The 26,081-nt window shown below is 38.7% G+C and overlaps 2 protein-coding genes and 1 long non-coding RNA gene across 4 annotated transcripts; 1 reads left to right on the forward strand and 2 right to left on the reverse strand.

Annotated features, from left to right (window-relative positions):
- Positions 1-2,498: 2,498 nt before the first annotated feature.
- LOC309717749 (solute carrier family 45 member 4-like) lies at positions 2,499-16,164 on the reverse strand. Its single transcript, XM_082552553.1, has 13 exons — positions 15,423-16,164; positions 13,055-13,361; positions 8,266-8,454; positions 7,988-8,167; positions 6,950-7,614; positions 6,718-6,831; positions 6,376-6,624; positions 6,156-6,275; positions 5,841-5,940; positions 5,682-5,762; positions 5,459-5,589; positions 5,029-5,097; positions 2,499-4,893 (listed from the first exon to the last, which is right to left on the reverse strand). The coding sequence occupies exons 2-13, from the start codon at positions 13,308-13,310 to the stop codon at positions 4,582-4,584; spliced, it is 2,466 nt and encodes an 821-aa protein (XP_082408679.1). The 5' UTR covers positions 13,311-13,361; positions 15,423-16,164; the 3' UTR covers positions 2,499-4,581.
- Positions 16,165-16,398: 234 nt separating this feature from the next.
- Positions 16,399-18,049, forward strand: LOC309717354. The gene is made up of 3 exons (XR_014279667.1): positions 16,399-16,671; positions 17,199-17,330; positions 17,841-18,049. It is a non-coding gene; the product is annotated as an uncharacterized lncRNA (long non-coding RNA).
- Positions 18,050-18,279: 230 nt separating this feature from the next.
- LOC309717825 (G-protein coupled receptor 20-like) lies at positions 18,280-25,542 on the reverse strand. 2 transcript variants are annotated; one of them, XM_082552688.1, is made up of 8 exons: positions 25,447-25,542; positions 25,124-25,350; positions 21,782-22,059; positions 21,403-21,669; positions 21,069-21,313; positions 20,430-20,514; positions 18,949-19,074; positions 18,280-18,782 (listed from the first exon to the last, which is right to left on the reverse strand). In XM_082552688.1, exons 3-8 carry the CDS (start codon positions 21,977-21,979, stop codon positions 18,597-18,599), a joined length of 1,107 nt encoding a protein of 368 aa, XP_082408814.1. In that variant the 5' UTR covers positions 21,980-22,059; positions 25,124-25,350; positions 25,447-25,542; the 3' UTR covers positions 18,280-18,596. The 2 variants fall into 2 exon arrangements, with proteins under 2 accessions (XP_082408814.1, XP_082408815.1); XM_082552689.1 differs by lacking the exons at positions 25,124-25,350; positions 25,447-25,542 and having other exon boundaries at positions 21,782-22,086.
- Positions 25,543-26,081: the final 539 nt, after the last annotated feature.

The following is a 26,081-nucleotide window of genomic DNA, read 5'->3' on the forward strand; positions in this document are numbered from 1 at the left end:
AAGCGCAAAAAGCTTTTATGGACTTCAACACACGTTAGGTTTAAAGAGTGCATAAAGCGTAACTGGGCTCTGTATGAATGACTGGAACAATCTTTAACAATTAACGAAACACGTGTTTATTCTAATGTATTATATTTACAAAACGCTCATATTAAACACAAATACAATCTTGGGACTTACTGTGGTGATTTTTTATTACATGAATTCAATGTAAAAGGTTACACCCATTACAAAGAGCCCTATCTGAGTGGATTAACCGCTCAGGAGATATCTACGTGTCTGACTTTTCACGGAAAATTTATGATTTTCGATAAATAGTAAGTTTCCTTTTTTCAGCATCCTGTCCGCATCTGTCAACGGAATGAGGTCCCCCCCCCCCAAAAAAGAAAAAAAATTACTCTCGCAAAGATTAAAAAAAAAAAAAAAATACATATCTCTATATAACAAAATGGAGCCCGAAAGGAAAGAAAAAGAAACGTTTCTGCTGTGTGGGATCATTTCGATATTTTAACTGTTTGTCTGTCTTTGTTTCAGTGTAATCTATCAGAATAGGAAAAACAACAGTGTGACCTGCAGTGTAAATTATGTTTTTCATTTTATGCAGGTTAAATGTCGCATCTGTTCTGCGGAGCTTTCTTACACAAACAAAAGCACCTCCTCAATGTTTAGGCATTACAGAGCCAAACATGAAAAGGAAGAGACAAACACAGGTAGGCTTATATAGACATTGAGCAGCTTTATCATATTTTTTTTTATTAATTAATATGTTTTATTATTTTGAAATCAAGCATCTAGGAAGACTGTTCTGGGCCAGGCAGTCCTGAATTTTATTATAAAGGCCTGCCAACCCCTTAGTATTGTGGAGAGTGAGGGGTTCAGGGGGCTGGTTCAGGTGATCCATCATACGTTTTGCCAACCAGAAAGGTTTGTATAGACAACGTCTCATCAGGTAGCTGATGTTAAGTACTGCATACTGATTTAATTTTGTTTCATCTTCAGACCATCAAGGAATTGATAGCCAAAAAACATGCGGAGAAACTCGAACGAGTGAAAATGGAAGTAAAGCAAGCTGTGGCAGTGAGTATAACAGCTGACATGTGGACCTCTTTGAACATGGAGGCTTACTTGGCTCTTACCTGTCACTACATTAATGAGAATATGCAGTTGTGTACATCTGTGTTGGGTGTGAAACACTTTCCACAAAGTCACACTGCAGACAATTTGGCCCAATTCAAAACAGGCATGATGGATGACTGGGCCATCACAAATAAGGTAAGATGTCCACTGACCGACAGCACCAAACATGATTGCAGCAACAAGAACTCTCCAAAGTCGACATTCAGTTTGCATTGCACACAAAATAAATTTATTAGTCAAGAAATCATGTGATCAAATCCCTGAACTTTCATCCATAAGAGACAAATCTAGACAAATCGTATCATTCTTCAGATCCAGCACTACAGCCAAAGAAAAGCTTGCCAAAGTGCAGCAGCAGATGGGACGGCCCATCTTGAAACTTATCAACGAGGTACCAACACATTGGAACAGCACATATCAGATGCTGTCACGGCTACATGATGAGAAAGAACCAGTCTGGGTATCTGTTGCTTCTCTTCAACAGATTTAACTCCACTTATGGCTGATGAGTGTAACATCATAAGGGAAGCACTTCTTGTGCTGGCCCCTTTCCATCAGGCCACAGTGGAGTTGTCTGAGGAGAGTTTCAGGATCAAAGATCATCCCGATGATGAAAATGCTTTATTGTGCACTTGACCGGAACTCTTTACATCTACGCACACAAACAGCCACCCATCTCCATGACCAACTTAGGCGTCATGTCACAGACACTGCTTCTAACCTGGAGTCATTAAGTGTGTTGACCCTATCAACCCTTTTAGACCCCAGATTTAAAACACTCGGATTTCGTAGTTCCTCCAAGTGTAGTGAGGCAGTCAGTCGCCTGAAAATGGAGTGTGCTGCAGTCCCGCACAGCATCTGAGCCACAGCCTGGACCTTCATCAGAGCAGTCACCTGTTCCAGACAAGTTCAGTATTATCAGCTTATTCTTACATTTATTTTGATGCTAATGTGTACTAATTTGGGGTAGATGACAAAAACGAAAATGGCCATGCATTTTTTATTATTTCAGAAAACCTGCAGCTCGATGAAGAAGTTGGCAGACAAACCAACAATGCAACAGCGGACTCCATCACTGAGGTCCAGCTACTTGGCAGAGAGAAACATTCCAAGATCAGAGGATCCTTTAACGTACTGGGGGAATAGGAAGACGTCTTATCCGAACCTTTTCCACCTGGCTTTACAGTTTTTGTGTACCCCAGTTTCATCTGTGCCCCGTGAGCGTGTGTTTTCCAAAGCTGGGGAAATGGTGTCAAAAAAACGCAATAGACTGAATGGAAAAACATTGGATAAACGTATTTTTCTGAATAGAAATTTATAATAAACGCTGAGTCAATTACATTTAAATGGGTAATATTACATTCACAATACTTTCATTTTAATTTTCACTTAATATCATTCACAATATATTTTAAAGATGCCTACAATATTTGAAATGTAAAAGATATAAAATGATTCCATGGAAAGTACAATACCTTACAGAGTATACAAGTATGAGTAGGTCATTGAATCAGTGTCTGTTGTGAGTCTCAAGTAAGTTGCCTGCAATGATATTTAAGGTCCAGCAGGTGTCAGTATGGAGCAAAACAACAACACTGTGTCGACATAGTATCGATACAGTTTGGGGAATGTGCTGAAACGCTTCACGAGGCCTCGTCTACCCATCACTAGTAGGATGTTCTCAGATGAGGAGTTTATCAAAGAGTATTTGGTGGACTCTGCCTGGCTAATTAGCCTTGAGATAAAAGAAGTATTTGAAAATATGCAAATAGTAACAAGACAGATCAAGGACACTGTGAAAAATGTGAGGCTTTAGCCAGACAATTTTAACTTTTCACTTCAGTTCGGGATGAGCGCTGTTAGGTCCGCAACACAGCCCAGTTTCTCATCTTTGTACGTGGGATAACAAAAGAGTGTGAGATTACAAAGGAGCTGGCAGAAATGCACTCTATGAAAGGGACTGTGACAGGGAGTTACTTGTTCACGGAGGTAACTGCATGAATTGATAAGCTGGGGGCTAAATTGGGACAAACTGGCAGGTGTTAAAAGCGATGGCTGTCCAAATCTGAAAGGAAAAAACATCTGACTTTTGAATCAGATACAGTATAAAGTGAGAGAAATGAACCTAGAACTGAAATTGGCATTTTTTGCACTATTAAATACACCAGAAGGTGTTGTGTAAGTCACTGCTAAAAATTAACTATGCTGTTGATGTTTCGGCTAAAATAGCTAACTTCATCAGGGTAAGAGCGCTGACTCACTTTGTTACACTTTCACTTGAAGTCAGTGTGACTGCTGGATTTTTATTCTTTTATTCTTCAAAGAGGATAGCCTTCCACACATAAAGAGATGTTTTTTACAAACATTCTCAGTCCTGACATTTAACAAATAAAGATAAACAACCTCTTTCAGCAATGATCACTTGTCTGCTTTCCTTCACATTTTTAACTCTGCCACAGAACCTGATTTTCATGAACTTACTCAAGTTCAAAACAGCCTAGATTTCGTTTGCAGAATTGAAAAACTGAGGATAAAATCTCAATGGTGCGACTAAAAAAAATGCTTTCGTTCAAGTAAACACAAAAAAGTCTCCACAACTCTGAAAGTCTCTGTGTGGTCAACAACAGACACACATTATGCATTATGGAACCTCTCAGATGCCCAAAGAGAATTCCAATTATCTGCCAGAGACAATACTGACAACAACAGTTTTCACAAATGCAACAAACCTTATGCACACATGACAAAATACTGAGTGAGCTAAAGTGACCTATGTCTAAATGACAGAATCCCATTGCATTAAAGCCAGCAACATTAATATCTCAAGGCACTTCAGCAAGAAATTGGAAAATGTTTTCTGCATCTGTATTTAGCCTGCAGGTAATGCAGGAATACACATAATTTTTACAGCATCGTGATTGTCTATTAAGCAGTTATAGAACAGCTTCTATGATGTAAAGTGTCAGACATTACTTTACTCTGCAGCATCAGCATTCAGAAGAGAGACAGAAAGTGCCCTGTGTGCTTCTTAAATCCATTTTTCAATAAAGTTTGTTTCAGTAGTACCATCTAATTTACTTTCAACAGTCACAACAGATAGCTGTCATTTGTTTTTTGGTATTCTAATGGCTTCTTTAAATCTAAGCAGCTGGAAATTTATTTGCATTAGAGCTGAGGTAGTACGACAAATGAAACATATCAAAACTGAAATACTTATTTCTGTTAGTACACAAAGCAAATAATTGTTCCAGCTCAGCTCCACCTTGATATCTTAATATGGACCTAACTTTCCGCCATGTCTTTTTTTTCTTTTTCTGATCTTTCCTTCAGAAAGGTCCAGAATGTAAAATCTGTAAATCAGGTAGATGCATTTGGTAAAAACCTCACATCCTGTGATTTCTGCTTGATGAGCATAATCCTAAGCAAGTCTTTGTATGGTCATGCTCAGGTAGAAGAGTGGTTTTCCATCTTATTCAAACTCTCCGTTTCTGTATCTGTGTTTGTGAGTTTCAGCAGAGCCTGTGTCTGCTCACTGGTATTTTCTGCATTCTGGTCTTCTACTCCAGGAAAACCCACCGAATCCTCGTCCTGCTCTGAGCTGCTGGGCTCCAAATCAGGATAAATGAGAAGGAAACAAGCTGCAAGAAAGCCAAGGAAAGAACCCCCAGAGGCCACAATGGGAATGACACGCACACTGCCAACTGCCTCTACCACAGATCCAAGTGCTGATGCAACCAAAATCTGGCTGATGTAAACCTGAAAGAGGAAATACTGTAACCAGACTATTTACAAAAACTTAAACATGCCGTTTCACTTTTGAACGTTTCTCATTTTGCTCAGTGTAACCTGAATTTATGCATCAGGGTCAGCTTAATTTGGTACAGTACTTACCTGGCAGGTTAAAATAGCGCAATCAATCCCAAAACCTCTTCGAGTGTTTTCTGGGCTGTGGTTAATGTACTGAGAAAAGAAGCATGACAGGAAAGACTGTAACTATACTGAAACGACCGATGTTTCTAATTGAATAAATGGGGAAGAGGCTCAAAACAAATAGTAATTAATTAAAGTGGTTTAATTGAATTATTGCATTAACTGTTTAGAAACTATAAAAACTGGAGCCATTTATAGACACATCAATCATTTTCAAAAGTAATTGGGGATATTAACATAATTTTAAATATAAGGATTGTTTTTAATTTTTGTGATTTGACACTATATAAATAAAACTGAATTGAACTGAATTACAGCACATTTGGTCAAACAACCTCAGACTTGACCATAATGGTTTTAGTATGCACCAGGAACATAAGTGTGATCATACCTCTTTTATTTCATGGTACTGGCCAAGTAATGCATAGGGACAGTAGGAGATACTCATGGAGATGATGCCCATGGTACTGATCATCACCATCGCAACATAAACATTAGGGATGATTGCCATGACTGCAGTACCTAAGATGAGAGGGAATCCAATCCGTAAGTAACTTTACAGAGGCTAACAACATTTATACTCATATTTCAACTATTCTAATAAGTCAGCTCACCTACTGAGAATCCCAGAGTCCCAAGAATGTAGATGACCCTAATGCTGAGATCAAAATGATCCAGATACTTCTGAAGGATGGCTGGGTGGAGAAAAACTGTCATTCACTGAGTAGTTAGCTGAATAGTTCTATAAAAAAATGAAGCTGTTTGAGTTTTACCAGAGCAGACAGCAGCAGTAGCAGCATAAACCACCAGTCCCCAGCAGCCCATCTGTACTCCTTTGTGATAATTTTGTAGCTCTGTGGAATTGGCTGGTGCCTTAAAGAAAAAAGAAAAAAAGTAGAAACACTGACGATTTGACTTCCACTGACATTTTAGTGCCTCATACTCATAAATTGTAAAATGTGCTAAGTCCACTGCACTACTGTGTGGTTTCCAAGGAATACAAAATACCAAATGATGTCAGGTAGTGCTTCAACAACAATACAGATGGGATTTGGAAGGTATCTGTATGTGTGTGCTTGTGTGTATACCTTGGGGTCTCCTTGGAAAATAACCTGCCCCATGAAATCTGTATAAAACACAGCTTCAGCTATAATGGAGAACCATGTGAGCAGGTGACACACACATAATCTCCAGAGCTGACTGGGCATCTAGAGTGAAAGTAATACAGGCAGTATTTATTACTGGAACATCAATCATCTCTGTTGACATAATCCAGTGCTGTAGTAGGAGAATGAAGAAGAAATTCACCTTCAACATGGACAACCACAGCAGCCGTACACTCCCACCCTTGTCTGTTCCTCCCTCACTGCTTGAGCCCTCAGATGACACACTGCTGGCTGAAAGCTGCAACCGTCGTCTGTCTGTATGCCGCTGGATGATGCTTAAATCATTCAAACTTTGGGACGTGGTGATTGGCCGAGGGGTGAAATGTCCTGTGTGTCGCATTCGATGCCGTTGTGCTCCAACTCGACCATAATATGAAAAGGTAAATGAGGGCTGAAGAGAAAAAACCCACCAAAATCAGTTTTTATACATCTGCAAAATAACCTATGTTGTCAATTAAAGATTAAACAATAAATTAAACCATACTTGTCTGTAGTAGGTGGGTCTGCCTGGCCGTGTACTGGATGTATGGTTTCCCGGCTTGGTGCCATGGGTTTTCATAACACTGGGGAACTCAGAACCATTGGCAGGTTTGGCCTGCTAGGACAGAAGAGAGAGGCAGTGTGGTACAAATTACTGAAGGAACACTGTTTGTCTCAAAGTTACCATAAGCTAAAAAACAAACAAAAACCATATTTGATCACAGCAGCCATTTTACCAGTTTCAACTGGGAATCCTCTGAGCCCCAGTTGGTCTGCTGGAAGGACGGATGACCATTTGCTGAATCTTTAAGTTCAGATAAAACTGAACTTATAGGCGTCACGTCGGCCATCCCATCAGGAGGGGGTTGTGGTCCGAAAGAAGGTAGGGCTTCAGCACTGGAATCTGATAGTTTGAAAACATCTTCAAGCTCTTCTTGCATTTCAGGTTGAAAGTGTGTCTCTGGCAAGAAATTTTGTGTGTCTGGGTCAAGGTCTGCATCTAACTCAATTGTAGCATCTGGCATGGCTAAGACTGAATCACTTTTACTCCTTACTCGCTCCACAGCAAGAAAGTCAATTTCCACTTCCTTAGGATCTGATTCAGGGTCGTCTCTGGATCGAGCTCGAGCAGAAGCATCCTCTTCTGTAATTACATCCAGTGTGCGGCCAGCTGGCTTCAAAGATACCTGGCCAGTAGAATCCCCATTTTCTGTGTCTTTAACCTGGTTTGATGGACTGAAGGGCTGCTCAGGGATACTGAACATGTGCAGTGTGACAGAGATAATAAAGACGATGGCTGCAAACATGAAGAGAACCTGCTCCTGTGATTGAAATGCTTGGCCCAGAGCTGTGCCAGTCCAGTCTAGACCTCCAAGCATGTATCCTATTGCTCCACCAAGCCCTAAAGAGACAGGTATAAGGGGATTAGTGTAGCATTATTATTTGTAAATATGTATGGAGGGTTGTGCAACTGTAATCCTAACATTATGCATGTATTCAGATTTGATAATGTTCAGAACATTCGCTTTCTGCATCCATGTGAACATTCAAATTACACGGTCCATGTCTTTCCTCCACTGTGTCAAAGAGGTGAGCCTTCAACTTAAATTTCATTCTGGGAAAGAGGACGAAGTAGCTGTAGTATGCGTGGTGAACTGTGTGTTGGTGTCCAGATATCTAAGAATGTTGACAGTCTGATCCCCGCTGAATGAATTCCTGGTTCACAGTCTTGTGAATGTTGAGAACGAAACCTCCAAAAATCTACATAGACTTACCAGCAGAGAATGCATGAATGTTCAGCGCAATATCTTGCTCATCTGTGTCTGCAACATCCAGCAGATAAGCTCTGATTGGTCCCTCTGAGGCATCAGCGCAGAAGTCCAGCACCACCACGCCCAGCACAGTAAGAACGATGCCGATAGTATGCTTATTGGGAGTGTCGCCGACGGAAAGGCCTGAAGAGAATACCACAAAATATACACAGACCGGATTTGCTGAACTGCATTTTTTATGATTTGTTAGCAGATTATCTCCCTTGAAGCCTTGCACTCACCTATTAATGAACCATTTAAAAACAGTGCCACTCCCAGCAGTACACCTACACAAAGACCCAGAATGAACGGTCTTCTCCTGCCCCATCGCAGGCTACAGCGGTCACTGGCTGTGCCAATCAGAGGTGTGAAGAGGAGACCCAGGATAGGACTGAGAAACCAGGTTAAACTGTAATACTTTTCAGGAAGACCTGGAAAATAAACACAATTGATTCATTCAAGTATTTTCAATTACACTAAAGCTAATATAAGAATTAAAAAACAACCACAGCATAGTGAAGTGTGTGTATATATATATATATATATATATATATATATATATATATATATATATATATATATATATATATATATATATATATATATATATACACACACACACACACACTAACACACACACACGCATACATCATCAAATAACATAAAAAAACAAAATAAATGAGACGGAATAGACTGTGTGTTTCCAAGTGATCTAAAAGCCTGTGAAAATAGGTAGGTCTTCAAGTTGAGTTGAAGATTTCCAATGAGAAGGAGAACTATATAAAAGAGGGAAGACTTGCAGAGTCTTGGAGCAGCAACAGAGAAAGCCCTGTCACCTTTAGATTTTAAATGGGAGCATGGGACCCACATAAGTATTTGACTGGAGGACGCAGAGTTGGAGTGGTTAGGTGCAGGCTAAGGAGATCTGAAATGTAACCTGGAGCAAAGCCACAGAGAGCTTTAAAGACAAATTGCAAAACAGCAATCTGATCTGATCTGATCTAAGAGCAAGTGTTTTTGTTTTCTGACAGGCCACAAAACTTAATACTTAATGTATTACAACCAAATGTAAGTAAATGTCTCATATTTGTCATTTTATTTAGGCGGTGGTGGGAATAAAACATACTCTGCAGAATTTAATACCTTTATCTGTTATTTTTATTTTGATGCAAGGCAGTATTTGTCCATTGTCTATTCTTTTAAATATTGAGATCTATCAGGCTTTGGCATTAGATATTTGTATTTTGACTCTTTTGCATTAGATATTTGTATTTTGACTCTTTTGCATTAGATATTTGTATTTTGACTCTTTTGCATTAGATATTTGTATTTTGACTCGTTTGCAAACCAGTTTTTAGCTTTCACTAAAATAAAATAAAAATGCTGACAAAAAGCTGATGATTGTTTTGTAATAAGTTACTTATCTACCAGGCTCTGTTTTGAATAAGTTAAGTCAAAGTTAAGCCAAATTTAGATGCAGGAACAGGCACAGAACGTTTTCATTAGGATTTCAATACACAAAGGGCAAGTTTTCCCATGTTTTAATAATATCACATGACTTGCATTCCACAGCTGAAGAACCACTAGTGCTTTTCCATTATCAGTGGTTTTTAACTTAGCAGAAGCATTTTTGGTAATATGGCGGCCAGTTACATCAACACAGTCAAAAATATGCTACAAACAGGAAAGTGGTGAAACCTGTAGTTGTGCATGTCGAAGACAAAACTATGTTACAGCATGTCTGCAAATCTCAAAACACTACTCTTCAGTTGTTTTTACCCATTTCCAAACCGGAGAGGCATTTCCATTTTTAGTGTACATCAACTCTAAAAGAAGTGGACTTTTAGGTTTAAAATCTGATGAATTATGTCAGCAGGCTGACTGAGCTGGATAATTCTCAAGGGAACATTATGTTCTGTTCCTGCCTTCCTTCTCCCTTAAGTCAACAAAAGCGAATATAACTTTCTCACAGCATGAAAAATATCTCTCTCTCCATCTGTCTTTTCCATTACTGCTTATTTCCTCTTCAACAGACTTATGCAGCAAAGCTCAGAGATGCTTTATACACTTTTCACTAATGAAGTAGTTATACATGAGTGTGTCTCTGTGTGTCCAATACAAGTACATGGGGAAGAAAACTCTAAATGTTTGTCTGAGCTAAAGAATACACATACGGTAAGTAAAAGCATGATAAACCCATGAGACAAGAAAAATCGTGTCTATACTTCACTTGAGTTTTAGGTTACAAACATACCTTGTGCACTGTGAACAAAGAAACATGAACAAAGTTGTGTATCTGCAACAAGTTAATAAAACACATTTACTGTGCTTAAAGGCAATGTCAAACAGTTTTCTAAACACATGTTCAGTCAAGAACCCTGGGATTTCAACAAGCTATGGATGCATTTATTTGGCAATAATCAAAGGTAAGTTCAAAATTACAACCTGTCCCAGCATAAAATGAACTGCACTGCACTTGCTGAATGTTTGTTTTAAAGGTGTTGGCTATGGCAAAGTAAGCAAGAGTATGAGTGGTAAGACAAAACAAATCCTGATGTTTCACCAGCTCAGCAGTGTCTTTCAGTCTTAACACAATCGTTTGCAAGTCCTGAAGCTTTAAAAAGCAAAGAAAAAGCATAAAGATTTCTCCTTTTCTAATGTAATTAGCTTAAAACGTATCCATTCCAAAAAATAAGTGAGGCTGATTCAGTTCAATAACTTTAAAAAAAATCCTATGTCAATAATCCGTTGTCATCTATAACCAATATCACTTGGTAGATCATTTCAGAGGTGTGGACTCGAGTCACATGACTTGGACTCGAGTCAGACTCGAGTCATTAATTTTATGACTTTAGACTTGACTTGAAAAAATGTTCTAAGACTTGTGACTTGACTTGGACTTTTACACCAATGACCTGGGACTTGAATTGGACTTGAACCGGTTTACTTGAAAAGACTTGATATTTTACCCCAAATATAAAATTTAACATGCATATTATATAGAGATTGAAAATGTGACGTCATTCACGGGTAGAACCGCAAAGGATTCTGGGAACTCGTGGCAAGCGGTACTAGCTCACGCAGGCTTTCAATTAAAATCAGTTATACAGCGATAAAAAGAAACACAAAAATGTCAAGAAGCTGTTGTATTATTAACTGCAATAGCCGGTCGCATGACAGCCACGGGAAGCCGACGGGTAAAGAGATCGGTTGTTATCGGATTACGTCGTTGAAGAGAAATTGTTCGAGCCATGTTTCCGAAGTAACAAAGAGGCGACGGATGGCCTGAATTGCAGCCATTCAAAGATCAAATATAACGTCCCAGAACACTCCAGCTCACAGGTTAGTCTGCTCCAAGCATTTACACGAAGGTCAGTGTTTTTTAGTAGTTAATACGTCATTTTCATAACATAATTAGTGATATAGGTTACAAGCAAGTCTGGCGCTGAACAGAAATTGTCGCGCTATGCTCCTTTATTTATTGTGCATAAATAGTGAATTGTCCTGACACAATATTGCGTTTCGCTTCTGTTATTATGGTACATTGACAAAAACATATACTTTTATTCACAGGATAAAACAGGTTTTTTGTATCACTAATTGCCCAGTACGATTACAGCATACAATATTATTGTCACTGCTACATTTCTGTGATGGGTACCAGAAATTATTTCCACTGCTAATTAATTACCGTTGAGCTCAAAGGTCCTATTAATAAACGGTTAAGGAATGTGTATTTATGAAGACGATTTGTGAGACTGGTAAACTTATGATACGTACGATGGTCTTTCGTTCTACACGGTGCATTTCATGGTCCCTGTACCCATCCGTCGGTAAACTGTACCTGGGCTTGTTGCAGTGACCTGAAGTTACTAAACTTCATGAGTGTATGCACTCACTCCAAGAACCGTATGATTATAAATATGCATATAAATATGCTAAGATGAGATAGCTGACTTCATCTAACTAGCAAATGTTGTCCAGGCTACGTTGGTGATACAGTTTTTTTTAATGTGTATGATATTTTTGTCATGCGATTTTAAAGCCGGTCCTACAACCGCATCCAAGAATAACATGCAGCTTATCTCAGAACTGTCGGTGAAAATTATTCTTGGAGCTAGGTTTAATTGAGCTGCATTTTAAAGAGGTGCAATTTCACAATTTGTGTATATTTTCTAAGTTCACTATTTTGTCATGTGTTGAGAAAAACACAGATTTTAAAATTACATGGTCTAATATTTACATTTAGCATATAACTGCAACATTATTTTTTCGTTTTTTTTTTTTTAAAGACTCGAAAGGACTTGAAATTCAAAGTTTCAGACTTGTGACTTGACTCGGACTTTTACACCAGTGACTTGAGACTCGACTCTGACTTGCCTGACATTACTTGAGACTTGACTTGAGACTTGAGGATAAAGACTTGAGACTTACTTGAGACTTGCAAAACAATGACTTGGTCCCACCTCTGGATCATTTACATTCAACAGGTTTAGCAATAAACTTTATTGGCATATGAAAAAATAACTACCCAATCAGACACGTTAATTAGAATCAGTCAGTCTTATCATGTTGTTAATGGAGCAGAAAAGTGAAATGTGCTGTGTTAAACATTCTTCTCATACCTAACCAGTAAAAAATGCTTTTGTTCCAGGTCTGTTATGGTTGCTAACTTGACATCAAACCACAAAGCTCCCCGCTTGAGTAGAGACACGGGCTACATGATACAGAAGAGCAGCCCTGAAACCAATGAATTGTGACAACAATCAAATTCCACAAAGTCACCACTGTTACCTGACTACTACCACAACCACAGACTGATGTGCATCTGGTTTGGATAACAGTGGTTAGCTTCACTGCAAATCAAATCCAGCTATTGTTATATAGATAGTGAACCAAACACAGCATAATCGCTGCTACACTGCAACCAATCTTCAAGTTTTTTGACAGTGATTAGGAGAATGCTGCCACAAATGTGTCACTAAGATAACTAACTAGTGGATAAGGAAAAAACTGTGTTGTGTCTCCTACCTATTTGCAGCAGAACTGGTGTTACCAGAGCGGTTTCCATGGCATAGCAAAACTCACGTCCAAACATCACTGTCCCGTGCATTACCCAGCGATGCAGAGGGATTCGTACTCCTCTGCCTTCCTCGTCCATGTCTGTCTCACTCTCACTGTCATATGCTTCTTCTTCTTTGGGTCTTCTGATCTCTGGAAGACGAGAAGCATCTCCACCCTCAGCTGCCATCTCCATTTCAGTCTGGTTTGACTTCAGGGGAACCATTTGTTGTGGCTGTTATAGATCAGTATATATGTCTTTGTGCCACAGTTTTTCCTATAAATGCAAGCACAATCTTACCATCTTATCACTGTCAAAAAGTGTAATAGGCATAGTTTTCACCTTGATTTTTTATAGCTCATGAGAAGATAAAGCTATTTCAGAAGACTAACAAGTCACTACTAAGGTCAAAGCAAAAGAAACACAGAGGCGAGAACAATCACAGTTTTAGCACATCTCCAAAAGTATTTAATGGTGATGGGTAGGGAAGAGTGTAAGAGAGGCGAGGTGGGGTGATAAGTGTTTTATGGTCTCCAGCAGATGTTTGTGGTGGTGACCTGCAGTGAACTCCTGAATAGAAGTGGCTGTGTGCATGAAGTTTGGGCAAGTCCAACTAAGAAAGTTAGTGCTAGTCAGGCAAGTCCGGGTTAAAATATCTTGAGATTTCTCAGTAAACTCCTACTAATAATGTTACAAATTAACCTGCAAAAACAAAACAAACAAGAAAAACAGATACCAGCTGTGCAAAAAGCTAAAGCTATGACAACACAGGATGTAGCTTTGCCTTGATTTAAACAGGGAAACCTGTTAGTGCATTTTCCAGAAAATCTGTTCAGTCTCCAAATGCTGATACAGAAGTCTTATTATTATTAAGCAGATTTTTTAATGAACTGTTATTTCTGCAAGTAAATTCTAGTGTGAATGAAAAAACAAAACAAAATACACCACTGTCCTAGAAGGGTGCTGTAGCAACATCTTCCCCCAGAATTGCTTTATTCCCTCCTTATAAGATAAGATAACCTTTATTAGTCCCACACGTGGGAAATTTGTTTTGTCACAGCAGGAAGTGGACAAAACAAAAGTTATGTAGCAAAAATTAGAATACAATACATTATATTAATTGTATAACTCCCAGAGCCACTACTCAAAGAGATAATACCTCCCTTAATGATAAGATGATGTTGATGGAGAGAGTGGTCAATCAGATCAACCCATACCAATGCACAGGTATCCAGTTTGGTTCAGATCTGGTGACAGTGAAGGTCATAGACTCCTAGCACTCTCATATCTATCATCATCCTGGAAGAGATCAGTGCCCTTAGGATTTAATTTTCTTATCTTACAACTCTCTTTTCAAGGGGAATAAGTGGAACCAGACACTGCCAACAAAAGGCCTAAGAGTTCGAACAGAGACACCTGATTCCCTTAGTCTAGGGTTTGAGAGGTTCACCCCATAATGGGTTTGTATAAATTAAGCCGTAAGACATAACAAATAATTTACAATAAGTATAAGCATCATAGACTCAAATAAAGAGCCAAACGATCAAAAAAATTAGACTGAATTAACCCAAGATTGCTCTGTTAAATCCAGTGACATCGCCACTATCTAGAACCTTGAAGTCATAATAGCAAAATCAGACTCATAGACAAGAGCCACATTAAAAAATAAACCATTATTACACCACTATTGCTGTTGCGTAAGTGGAGCAGAAAGCAAGCAGATCCTATTGACACATACCTTACAAGAGAGCATGGCAAAGACCATTCTTCTATTCTTTACTTATTCATTTTCTGCCTGGCTCTTCTGAGTTGAGCAATATGAAAAAAAAGCTTAGATCATGTATAAGTTGATGTTTAATGAGAGCTTTGTGCAGTTTTCTGTCATTTTCACAAAGAGACAGATCAAAGTGTTTTTGTGTTTAGTTAGTAATCCGAACAAATTAATGTAGAAAGGTAACTTTTTTTTTAAACTTCATCGAGGTGTGTGAGCTGAATTCTCACAGGACTGTGTGTACACGTGAAGGTCCGAGGGGCTCGTTGGACCAGTTATGACATGTTTTGCCTCACCTGAACTACCTGCCAGTCTATAAATAATAAATTAATATATTAAAAATTATTTGCCGTTTTATGCGAATAAGGCGCACAGCGATAAAAGTGTATTCTCGTCTGGACTGAGAGGAAAAACACCAGAATTCAGGCGCATTACCGTTAACCTGACTTTGACTGACGCAAAAAGTTACCTTAGCAAGCTAGGCTTGGCTGATATTAAGCAGCTTACGTTAGCGAGTTAATAGCGGAGAAACCCACTTTCATGACAGACAGGAACGTGTAACGTACCTGAGATTTTACAGCGCTGTGGTAAAGCTCAGCCAGTTCCGCGTTGTGGAAAACTTCTATGACGTGTTAGCACAAAAAAAATAATAATAATAAGAAAAAAAACCCTCTCACTTCTTTAGGTTTGCAAAACCTTTGCAAGCTAACTGGGTGACCATAGGGTTTACTACACTCACCAATTTCAATGGTTTCCACATTAACACAGCGGGGCGTGGCCATCAGAAAACCTTCGTGACGTCAGCGAACGCCTCACCTATGGACGACGGTGAAAGGGCAACTAGCTAGCATGATATAAGTGGAACCAACTGCATGGAAAATTGCATGGATTGATAACATAAAGAAATGAAAATATGTCAACAATAACGGACCTCAAGAACTGGAAAAAAAAGACAATTCACAAAGTCATAATGGAGGATATTTATTTATTTATTCATAATTCATTAATTCATTTACTCTTTTGTTTATTAGCTAGCACGCTTTCGACTCTTCCTAGAACTTGGTCCTATAGCTCTATATATGTTCCTATATGTTGTTCCTAAATCATTGACTTTGACTAACTTGACCATTAATTCGGTTAATTTCCTCCCTGCTCCAATATACATTTATTGCGATCTAGAGCTTCAAAAACAGGCTCTGAAGATTGATTAATTAGAAGCCATCAGTTCTTCAGGCTATTTAAAAATCGCATAATATTATACTCTGTTGTAAAAAATAAATAAATACATAAACAAACAAACAACCCTGTGCTTACATTCACAGAATCATTCGTCCAAGCGGTTTCCAATGCGCTGAAGTTTCCTTCGGGCTCGTTCTCCATTGGTTTTTTCAAAGAATAGGCAATGCTGCTCCCTGGTGTACATCAGTAGTTATTATTCTCTAATATGTTCTGATTATATTACTTGTTTGGGGATTGAGGAGGAAAATGCCCTCACTATTAAAGAAAGACAAGAAGAGAAAACGTATTTAATATACTTTTTAAATTCACATCTCAGTTTCTGAGCTGGTTAAAGATTGCATGGGATTAGAAATTACTATGTATCAGAGGAACAGCACAAGTTGAGCTGTTTGGGGACAAAGTTAGAGAGGCAAGGCTGAGATGATTTGGACACATGGCGGGCAGAAATGATGGATATACTGGACAAACAATGCTGAAAATGGAGCTGCCAGCAGGAGGAAAAGAGGAAGACATCAGAAGAGTTTCGTGGATGTAGTGAAGGAGGAAATGCAGACAGAAGAGGATGTTAGATATAGGGTGAGATGGAGGCAGATGATCCACTTTGTCAACCTATAAAGTGAACAGTCAAGAGAACAAGTGTTTAAAATGAGCTCCACCTTAAATATCAGGAGCAGCAATACTGATCCATATATCACTGATGGGGAATTTTTTTGGTGCAGGATGAGTACTTTTACTTTTGACACACCTAATGTACAGTTTTCCATTGATACAGTTTAATGGGCAGTCAGGTATTTTCTAAGTGTTTTATTGCTTCATTTGCTAAACTAATAGTTCTATAAATGGTAACGACACTGCTCAAAAGTTTGCCTGTACTGATGTGGACTGGGTAATGTGTTAGGAAAGAAAGGATCCCACATTGTTTGACAGAAATTAAAACGATCAACCAACAGAGAACTGAATTTAAAGACGCCCTGAAAACCAAATTGAAAAAATGATATAGCAGCCTAGTCCGTTTTTCAGAAATTTCATTGCAACAATTTCAAATGTTACTCAGTATGTTGTATGGCTTTATGTATGGCCTGTTTGCATGCATGCCTAACAAGGATGAGGAAACTTATGGTGCCTTGGAGGATCTCCTCCCAGATCTGGACGAAGGCATCACTGAGCTACTCGACAGGACAGGACAACTTGGATGGACATAATATCCCAGAGGCGTTCCATTGAATTTAAGTCAGGTGAGCGTAAGATTTCATTTTGATACCAAATATCAGTCAGGGTGGGTAACCTAGCCTGTAGAGGTCTGTGCATCCCTCCATAAGCCTTTTCATCCCTGACCCATCCCCAAACCAGTCGTGCTGAACAATGTTAAAGCCAGTATAACGTTCTCCATGGCTTTTCGAGAACCTTTCATGCCTCAGGGTTAATCCTCAAGGTGACCCTGCACGAAAAGTTCAGGGCCGCAGTGGCAAATTTTGATATTATACAGTAAACATCAATTAGGCTCCAATGTCCTGACAGTAAGCACAGGGCCCACTGAGTAAAGCTACCCTCATTAAGTTTGTCTGTGAATGATTGGTCAGAGACATTCATACTGGACGCCTGCTAGTGGTCATTTTGTAGGGCTCTGGCAGTCTTCTTCCTGATATCTGCTTTTTGCACAAAGGAGCAGATACCAGTTCTGCTGATGGGTTAAATACTTTTTAAAACACTTTCCAGCTCTTCTAACGTAACTGTCTGTCTCCTAGAATCTACTCCATGCTCTTGAGTCTCTGCTGGAAGACACAGCAAACCTTCTGGCATCCTGGAGGATTGGACTACCCGTGCAACCTCTGTAGGGTCCAGGTATTGTCGTATGCTACCAGCAATGACACTGAGTCTAGTCACATGCAAAACTGATGAAAAAAAAAAACAGCCAGAAAAGATAAGGAGGGAAAAATGTCAGAGGCCAAACACATTTTGTTTAGCAGTGTATTTAAATGAAAACTATAGAAAGAATAACATTTTACAATTTTTCAGCCAGGAAGAGTCCAGCAAGAGGCTGCGAGCACACTGTTTTAATCTGGTCCAGTTCGTCTTGTTAAAGAGTCTCACCTTTCTGTAAGAGTGACACCGCGCCACTGATGAATATGCATCTTATTTCTGCCAAATTGAATGGCAGAAATAAAAGGAAAACAGACAACACTGGAATATTTACCATTTTATTGAGACATTTTCTTGTGTAGTTTCTAATAATATCCAGAGGGCAGTTGGCTAAATTGACCAAGTGTCTATAGACATTGACAAATGAAAAGTCAGTCCAGAGTGATGGCAATGTTTCTTGGTGTGAATATCATATACATGTGAATATCTGCATGTTATTGTGTTGGCGCTCATCATTGAAAAAAACAATGGCAGCACTGAGTGTCTGTGTTGAGTTCTGCTGGTCAGCAAGTTGCAGAACTCAGAACTTTAACTGTGCCATCCCTATAACTTATAGTTTTATGCACCCTTTGTAAAATATTTTACAGTGTGCGGTCCTTTCCTGTGTTGCTGCTCTGCAGTGATCTGAGAATCTTGGTCATCAATATAACATTATTAGTCATGGCGTTGTCCGTCCCTGCTGAGGCTTTAGAGCTGTGCTGCATACTGACAATGTCACCACTGGTCTGCTTGGGCTCTGCGCGGCGGAAAAGATGTCTCATAGTGGCCTGGAGACAGCAGGAGAAGTAAATTATTTGGAGAATCAATCAGTAAAAAAATGATGATGGGCATATCACACCTGAAGGGACAGGTGGATGTGGAGAAAAGAAGAAAAATGTCAAGTTAAGTTAAAGAACGTGGAGGAAGAGAATAGGAAAAGTGCTTCAGTCTTACCTGGAAATTATTTGTAACAAAACAGTAGACAACAGGATCCATACAGCTATTCAAACTGCTGAGGGTGACAGTTAGATGGTACACTATCACATGGTGAGGCATGTCAGGGTAGAAGTATACCACCACCTGCAGCACAAACAGGCAATGCCAAATGTTCCCATAAAAGCAAATACATTTTTCTCATTAAGTCAAACAAAAACGTTCATTTCATTAATATGTTTATTGTGTTTCACTGTTTACTGTTTTTATCTTTGTTGTATTTTATTAAAATTATAACTTTAAGATCCTTACTATTTTCCCTACTTTTGTATTCAGCTTTTTTAAAATAACATTCTATTGTATTTTAGTTTAGTATTTTATGTTAACTTTGCAGTCAATGACTGCCTGAAATCTAGAAGCCATTTATATCCAAATGCTCAGTTTTCTCCTCTGCCAGGACTTTACTGCAGTCATCTTCAGTAGCTGTCTGTTTGTGGATCTTTCTGAATTCAGTTTTGTCTTTGGTAACTGAAAAGCCTGCTCTACTGGGTTGACTGACTTGGGCATTGAACATTGTCCGATTTCTTTGTCTTGGGAAACGCTCTGGTTGCTTCTGCAGTAAGGTTTTTGTCACCATGAAGTGTTTGGTGCTGCTTCTGTTAGCAGTTGCATCATCAATAAATACTAATGACCCTGTTATACTGGCAGCCATACATGCCCATGCGATATCACTGGCTCCAACCATGTTTGACGTATAACGTGGTATGCTTTGGATCATGAGCTTTTTCTTTGCTTCTCCATACTTTTCTCTTCCCACAATTCAGGTACAAGTTAATCTTTGTGTCATCTGTCCAAATAATCTTTTCCTGCACTGTTCAGGCTCTTTTAGATGGTTTCTGACAAAGTCTAATCTGCCCTTCCTGTCCTTAAGTTTAACCAGTGGATTTGCACCTTGCTGTAAACCCTTTGTGTTTACATTGATTGCAGACTCTGACAATGATACATGAACCTCCTGGAGAGTGTTAGTGAGGAAACAGGCTTCATCTGACCATAAAATTATTTATCAGGAAGTTGTCCAATTATATTTGAGCTGCTGAAAATGGAGGACTGTGTACTGTGTGTATACTGTATGTGTGTGTATACATAAACTTTCTGTCTTTTTAATACATGTCAATATTGGTTTGAAATATTGTACATGTATTTTTGTCTATATATTTATGTTATATATATATAGATTTTTCTTTTGTTGCTTTATCACCTGGTAATATTGTCTAATCAAAATTGTCCTGAACCTACCGGTGACCCACAATGCAGGGTCAAGGTTCACCCAAGCATGGACATAATTTATGAGCAGTTCAAGCAAAGGCTGGTTTTCTGCCTCACATTTGTTCATTTGTAATCCTTTTAGAGGATAAAGTTGAAAGCATCCACAGTTTCATAAGGGAGAATACAATCATTAATACTACTTGGCCTTTTACTTGTTGCAAATACTTGTTGCTCACCTGTCTAACATGAAAGGGTGTGAAACAGACTGTGAAGATGATCAGCACAGTTGTCAACAGCTGGACAGCTTTCCTTCTCCTATCCCTGAGAAAATAAAGTTAAAGATACCATTATCTGCATATTTTTATGGGATATAAACTATCCTATGTGTCAGTGAGTCAAAGACAGACAGACGGCTCACATACACACATGGAACAAAGAGGCTCACATTCAAACCCAATTTCAGTTCAGAATCAACATTTAACAAACCCCCTGCACATCTTAGGACTGTACGGTGAAGCTGGAATAACTGGAGAGAATCCATGTAAACAGTTAATGCAGTGCATCCTAAAAGTATTCAGAACGCTTCACTTGTTCCACATTTTGTCATGTTACAACCTTATTCCAAAATCGATTTATTTACATTTCACTCGAGATTCTGCACACAATGCCCCATAATGACAATGTGAAAAAGGTTTGCTTGAAATTCTTGCAAATTTAAAACAAAAAACAAAAACATAACATGTATATAAGTATTCAGAGCCAGTGTGTGATTTCCTCTGAATATTTTGTGGATGCACTTTATTTTCTTCAATACAAGAAAAACAACTTTAGTTTTCTTTCCCGCCATCTGTCAGTGTAATATTAGTTCTACCTACCTGCTCTGTTGCATCAGACGACGGTCTGTTAAGGCCCACATAATGCGCAAAGTGAAGACCACAATGATGACAAGTGGTAGAAAGAACTCAGTGATGGTGAGAAAGAGGAGCTTTGAGAGACAGCAGCCTGTGTGCTGAAAAGCGGTGGAAAGAAAGGAGTAGGTAACCACAATGGCAAACAGCCATACAGAAATGCAAACACATTTGGCCACACTGGAGTTCCTCCAGCGACGAGAGGCTTCAGCCTACAAAGACAGAGCAGAATGTGCAGCCTTGTAAGTGTCTAGCATTTTCAAAAGCACGACTGTGTAACCAAGCTACAGACGACACTCACCTGCACAATGGCAAGGTACCGGTCGACGCATATGCAGGTTAGAAACAGGATACTGCAGTACATGTTGACAAAGTAGCTGAAGATGTGCAGATATGAGCAGGTGATACAAGCTCCTCCACTGTAGTAGAGCAGGATGCGAGTCGGTAGAGAGAGATTCACCAAGAGGTCACTCACGGCCAGGTTGATGGTGTAGATGACTGAGGTGGTCTTTTGCTTGGTGCGGAAACAGAAAACATAAAGTGCAACTATGTTGAGCACCATGCCCACCTGAAAAACCAAAAGAGTTAAAAGATAGATGCGAGGAAAATTAGTAAGAGGTACTAAATTTCAACATAGAAATTATGTGCAACATTAAAAAGCCTTCGTCAAAACACCTTACCAGGAAAATAAGGGAGTTTATGACCACCAGTGCAATCCAAAGGCCATAGAAGTCATTGTAGAGCCCCTCATCTAAATGTGCCAGTCTTTGAAGATATCTTTCCATACCACTTGTGTTTGCTGGACCCGATATTTGAGGTGTATTAAAGGAAGTGTTGATGAAAAGCCAGGACTCTGTACCATTAATGTTCATCATCATGATGATGTGCGATGAGGTGATAAGCCGCCTTAATGATGCTGATGAGGATTGTGAGGATGACACGGATGATAAAGTGGAAACTGTCAGAGAGAATAATACAAGTTTTATAGAGAGATATATACACCACATTTACTGACAGATCCACGCATTAGTTGCATTAGTTTTCATGTTTAAACAGAAACCTGCAGTTTTACAGTTACATCATCTCTAAAGGCCTGCCTTGCTGTACTATGTTACTTCCTCTTTTCTATGTTTGACTTCAGCATCTACAGAGAAACATAGGGACACACACTGTCCTCCTTTTCTCTGATGCTCACTCTCTCTGTCTCTGACCTCATACTGGCTGTTGCTGTTGTCACAGATACACTGGCATGGCTATTTTAAACCAATATCTGGCTTGTTGAACCCATATATTTATAATGTAACTATATTTATTTATCACTACAGCAATACTCCCTGAGGGGCTAGGATTAATTCTCATTCCAGCTATTATTACAAATAAAAAATAAATACTTTTGCTCTTATTGGCCAAGATATAACCCTCTCACAAAGTACAGAAACAACATGTCATTACTCTGGACATCCAGGGACCTTTTCATTTAATCATAATAAAAAAGAGATAGATCATTTGTTTTCTTTTCCATTTAAATAGCTCACAAAAGCTTAGGTTACAGAATCAATCTCATGGAGAATCTACTGGCATTTAAAGCACTAAAAAAGGCCAAAGTCGCGTGATGTTTCGCATAAATGAGCTGGATTTCACTCCTGCATCCTTTGTCTTCCATGACAAATGCAGTTTAATTGCTCCTGTGAGTGCCACACTGGGAAGGTTTAAGAAGCCCAGTGTATGTGATGCCCGGAGTTTGTGTTTTGTGCTCCTTGCTTACAACAAATCTCTTAGCAAAATAATCATCCGGCTGATGAAAAATGTAGTCTATTCATGCTAATGGGAATAACATGCTCAACTGAGGGTGAGGCATGAATAATGTGATTCATCTACATGAACCGGAGCAGTCTAGCCACACAACATTAAGAGCACTGAAGGAAATAAATGAGTGTTTTCACAGTGACACCCTCTGATATTAGTCAGCTTATTTGACCTAGTTCATCATTATTAACAGTGCTTACAAGCGTTATAGTGGAGCACTCTGAGGAAAGTTTTTATTTAGGCACTTGCTTCTTTCTCTCTCTTTTATGATATATGCACAAATATGAATGTTATTCATCCTAAGCAACCCATGAACTATGTGTAAGTTTCAGCAGAATGGCAAAAAAGTTAGGCCTGTTGTCATTTCTTCTTTATTTCTAATAACTTGTGCATTTAAGAGTTACTTAAAAACTGTTCCCAAACATTCTTTGAGAATTTTTCTTTTCAGTTTGTTAAAGTTTTTCCACTTAGATTTCACTCTTAGAAATGTAGTCAGACATTTTCCTGTGACACCCGTAACTACAGCCAGTTGCATTTAGTTTGCCCTTACACACTGTTCATAAACCGTGTCTTCACAGGATCCAAATGAAATGCTTTAAACTTTATAAATAGCCTATGAGACAATATTAAATTAAATAATATTTCACAGAGCATGAGAAAGTGTATATTTTTGGGTTTTGTAAAAAAAACCTCTACTATCACACAACATCATGCCCTGTTTAATCTAAATAATAAAAACATTGCAGCTATAATTGTTTAAATATATTTTATTGAAAGTAAAAATGGCGAGATCACGCTGGAACTGTTGGGATTTATTATACATTATAACCATTAAACATCATGTCTACTGCTTATTGTATAACTGCAAACTAGTCTGTGTATCCAAAACAGCAATAAGATATCACCTAGCACTGATCTACCCACTCCCTATTCCTCTTCTGAGTTCTATTTTAATCTAATTTAGCTGTCACCTAATTTAATCTCAGAAGTTCAGAATACAGGGATTCTACTGTCTTCATTTTTAGATTATTTAGTTACATTGTTGCTTCTCGCTCTTGCACATCTTGTGTCTGTATCAAGGCACCATCTGACCTCTGTTCTTTATGTGCATCATACAATGATCACTTCTATGTTTGTTTGTTTTTACTATTTCCAGACCAGCAAGTGCCTACCTCTGTGGGAACCTGGGCAGCTGTGGTGGGAACACAGTGTCAAGGTCACCCTCGAACTCTGTCACCACTATCCCATAGAAAATACACACATAGTTTCAAGATTCCCTAAATCCACAATTTTCTGTGATTTGACTCACACGAGTGGATCTAGAATGCATCTCAACAGACGCGGCTCAAAATTAACCTGAAACAGCCTCAATGTACAAAATCTAGTAGCACCTGCAATCGTATAAATTGACTGACCCTCTCAAGTCATCACTTTTCAGGCTAAACGAATGACATTTAGGATATTTTTACTGATGTCAAATGTCAAATAAAGCATGTAAGAGTTAATACATGTGATACAGCTATAACATGATTGGAATCCTTAGGCAACCCTAACAGCACGACGAGCTCATGTTTGTTCTTCTATTGCCATCATGGGCCATCAAGTAAAGATTTATGATAGGAAAATTAAAATGCTATTAATTTAAAATAAAATTTACAGTAGGGCTCGCACTCTCTATCTGCTATAAACTGTAAATACTGCCTAGTGTAACTGTACTGTAATACCGCAACATTTGGCAACCCAGATGTAATCTAATGCATCGCTGTTTCCATTTTATTGTTGCTCCTCTTCTTCCGAAATCAAAGACAGTCATGATGCAATAACTGTAAAATGATACTGGGAGGAAAAGAGAGGGCTCAGAGGAAGATCCAAAATAACACTGTGCAAATAAATCCTAGCAGCGTGGGAGTCTGGCTTTATGTGTGTGTGTTTGTGTGTGTGTGTGCTACTGATCATCTAAAAGACAGCATTCAAGAAAACAAATAAGGCAAAATTATGGAGTGTGACAGTGATATATTATGTTTTTTCCTAGTTTTACTTAAACCCTTCAAGACAACTCTGATTTTAGAGACATATGTACTCGCGATTGGACTAAAAGCTTGCCGTTGGTGTTTCAGCACACCCTGATTAAGAAACAGTTCACAAAAATCTAACTTGGTGAAACACTTCATTAAGTTTTCAATTTTTTAATAAAATAGAAATTTTATATGACATACCTGCTGAGAAAAAGGAGATCAGTCAAATGAGTAACTCTGAAGTCAACTATGATGAAACTGGGGTGTCTTTAAATCCTAATCCAAAATTCCTTCATCGTTGTCCAAGGATACTTCAGCTTTCAGTGACCTTTGCAACTTTGTATCTTCATCCCCGTTTCTGGAAGTCGTCTTTCTGCGTTAAGCAGTTCATCATCAGGTAGAATTCCATTTCTGTTTTGTGCGTAAATCTGTGAACGAGATGTACTTGCCCATTCTGAATATCTCCAAATTTTTCAAACACCCTCCTGTCTATTGGCCTCTCCATCTGTGTTTGTAAATCTCACCTGTGTCAGTGTGTTCTTATTTTTCTCTTTTCCTATTTCTCCTTCTTTTTCCATCATTTTTAGTCTCTCTCTTCATTCAGCGGCTCGGGCTTAATACCTTCCTCCCTCACTCTCTAAAGCTCTCTTCAGTTTCATCCCCGGACAGGAAGTCTTAAAATGTGTTTACATTCCCGGGAACATGCATGTGCCCATATACACTATGCACACACACACCAGTGTAAAGCACAAGCATGCACACATAAAACATATTCTGTAACAAATGTTGTGCATTTTCTAGGGGTTTTTCTTTCTGATTTTGTGACTTTCTTTCATATAAACAGAGTGCGCAGTGATGGATTCTTATATCAAACATGGCCAAAGTTTCAAAAGCTTAGTCAGTGTTTGAAGTAATTCCTGTGAACCAAAAGCTCAGGCTTCAGACTTGGCTCTCCATGATGTCAAACAGAAGGAGTATCTTTAACATAGTCCTCTCAAGCACAAGAGTTACATACATCTGCTGTTCAAACCCTTTGTTTGAGCTGAGTGGCCAATCAGGAAAGGCAGATGTTTCAGAAAAATGAACTAAGGGCATGCAAAGAGACATAGTGTAAGGTACATATAAATTTGGCTCATCTGCACTTTACTACAATCGAAAT

Source organism: Aulonocara stuartgranti (assembly GCF_965226115.1).
Source record: "Aulonocara stuartgranti genome assembly, chromosome: 11".
In the NCBI taxonomy this organism is placed as follows: domain Eukaryota; kingdom Metazoa; phylum Chordata; class Actinopteri; order Cichliformes; family Cichlidae; genus Aulonocara; species Aulonocara stuartgranti.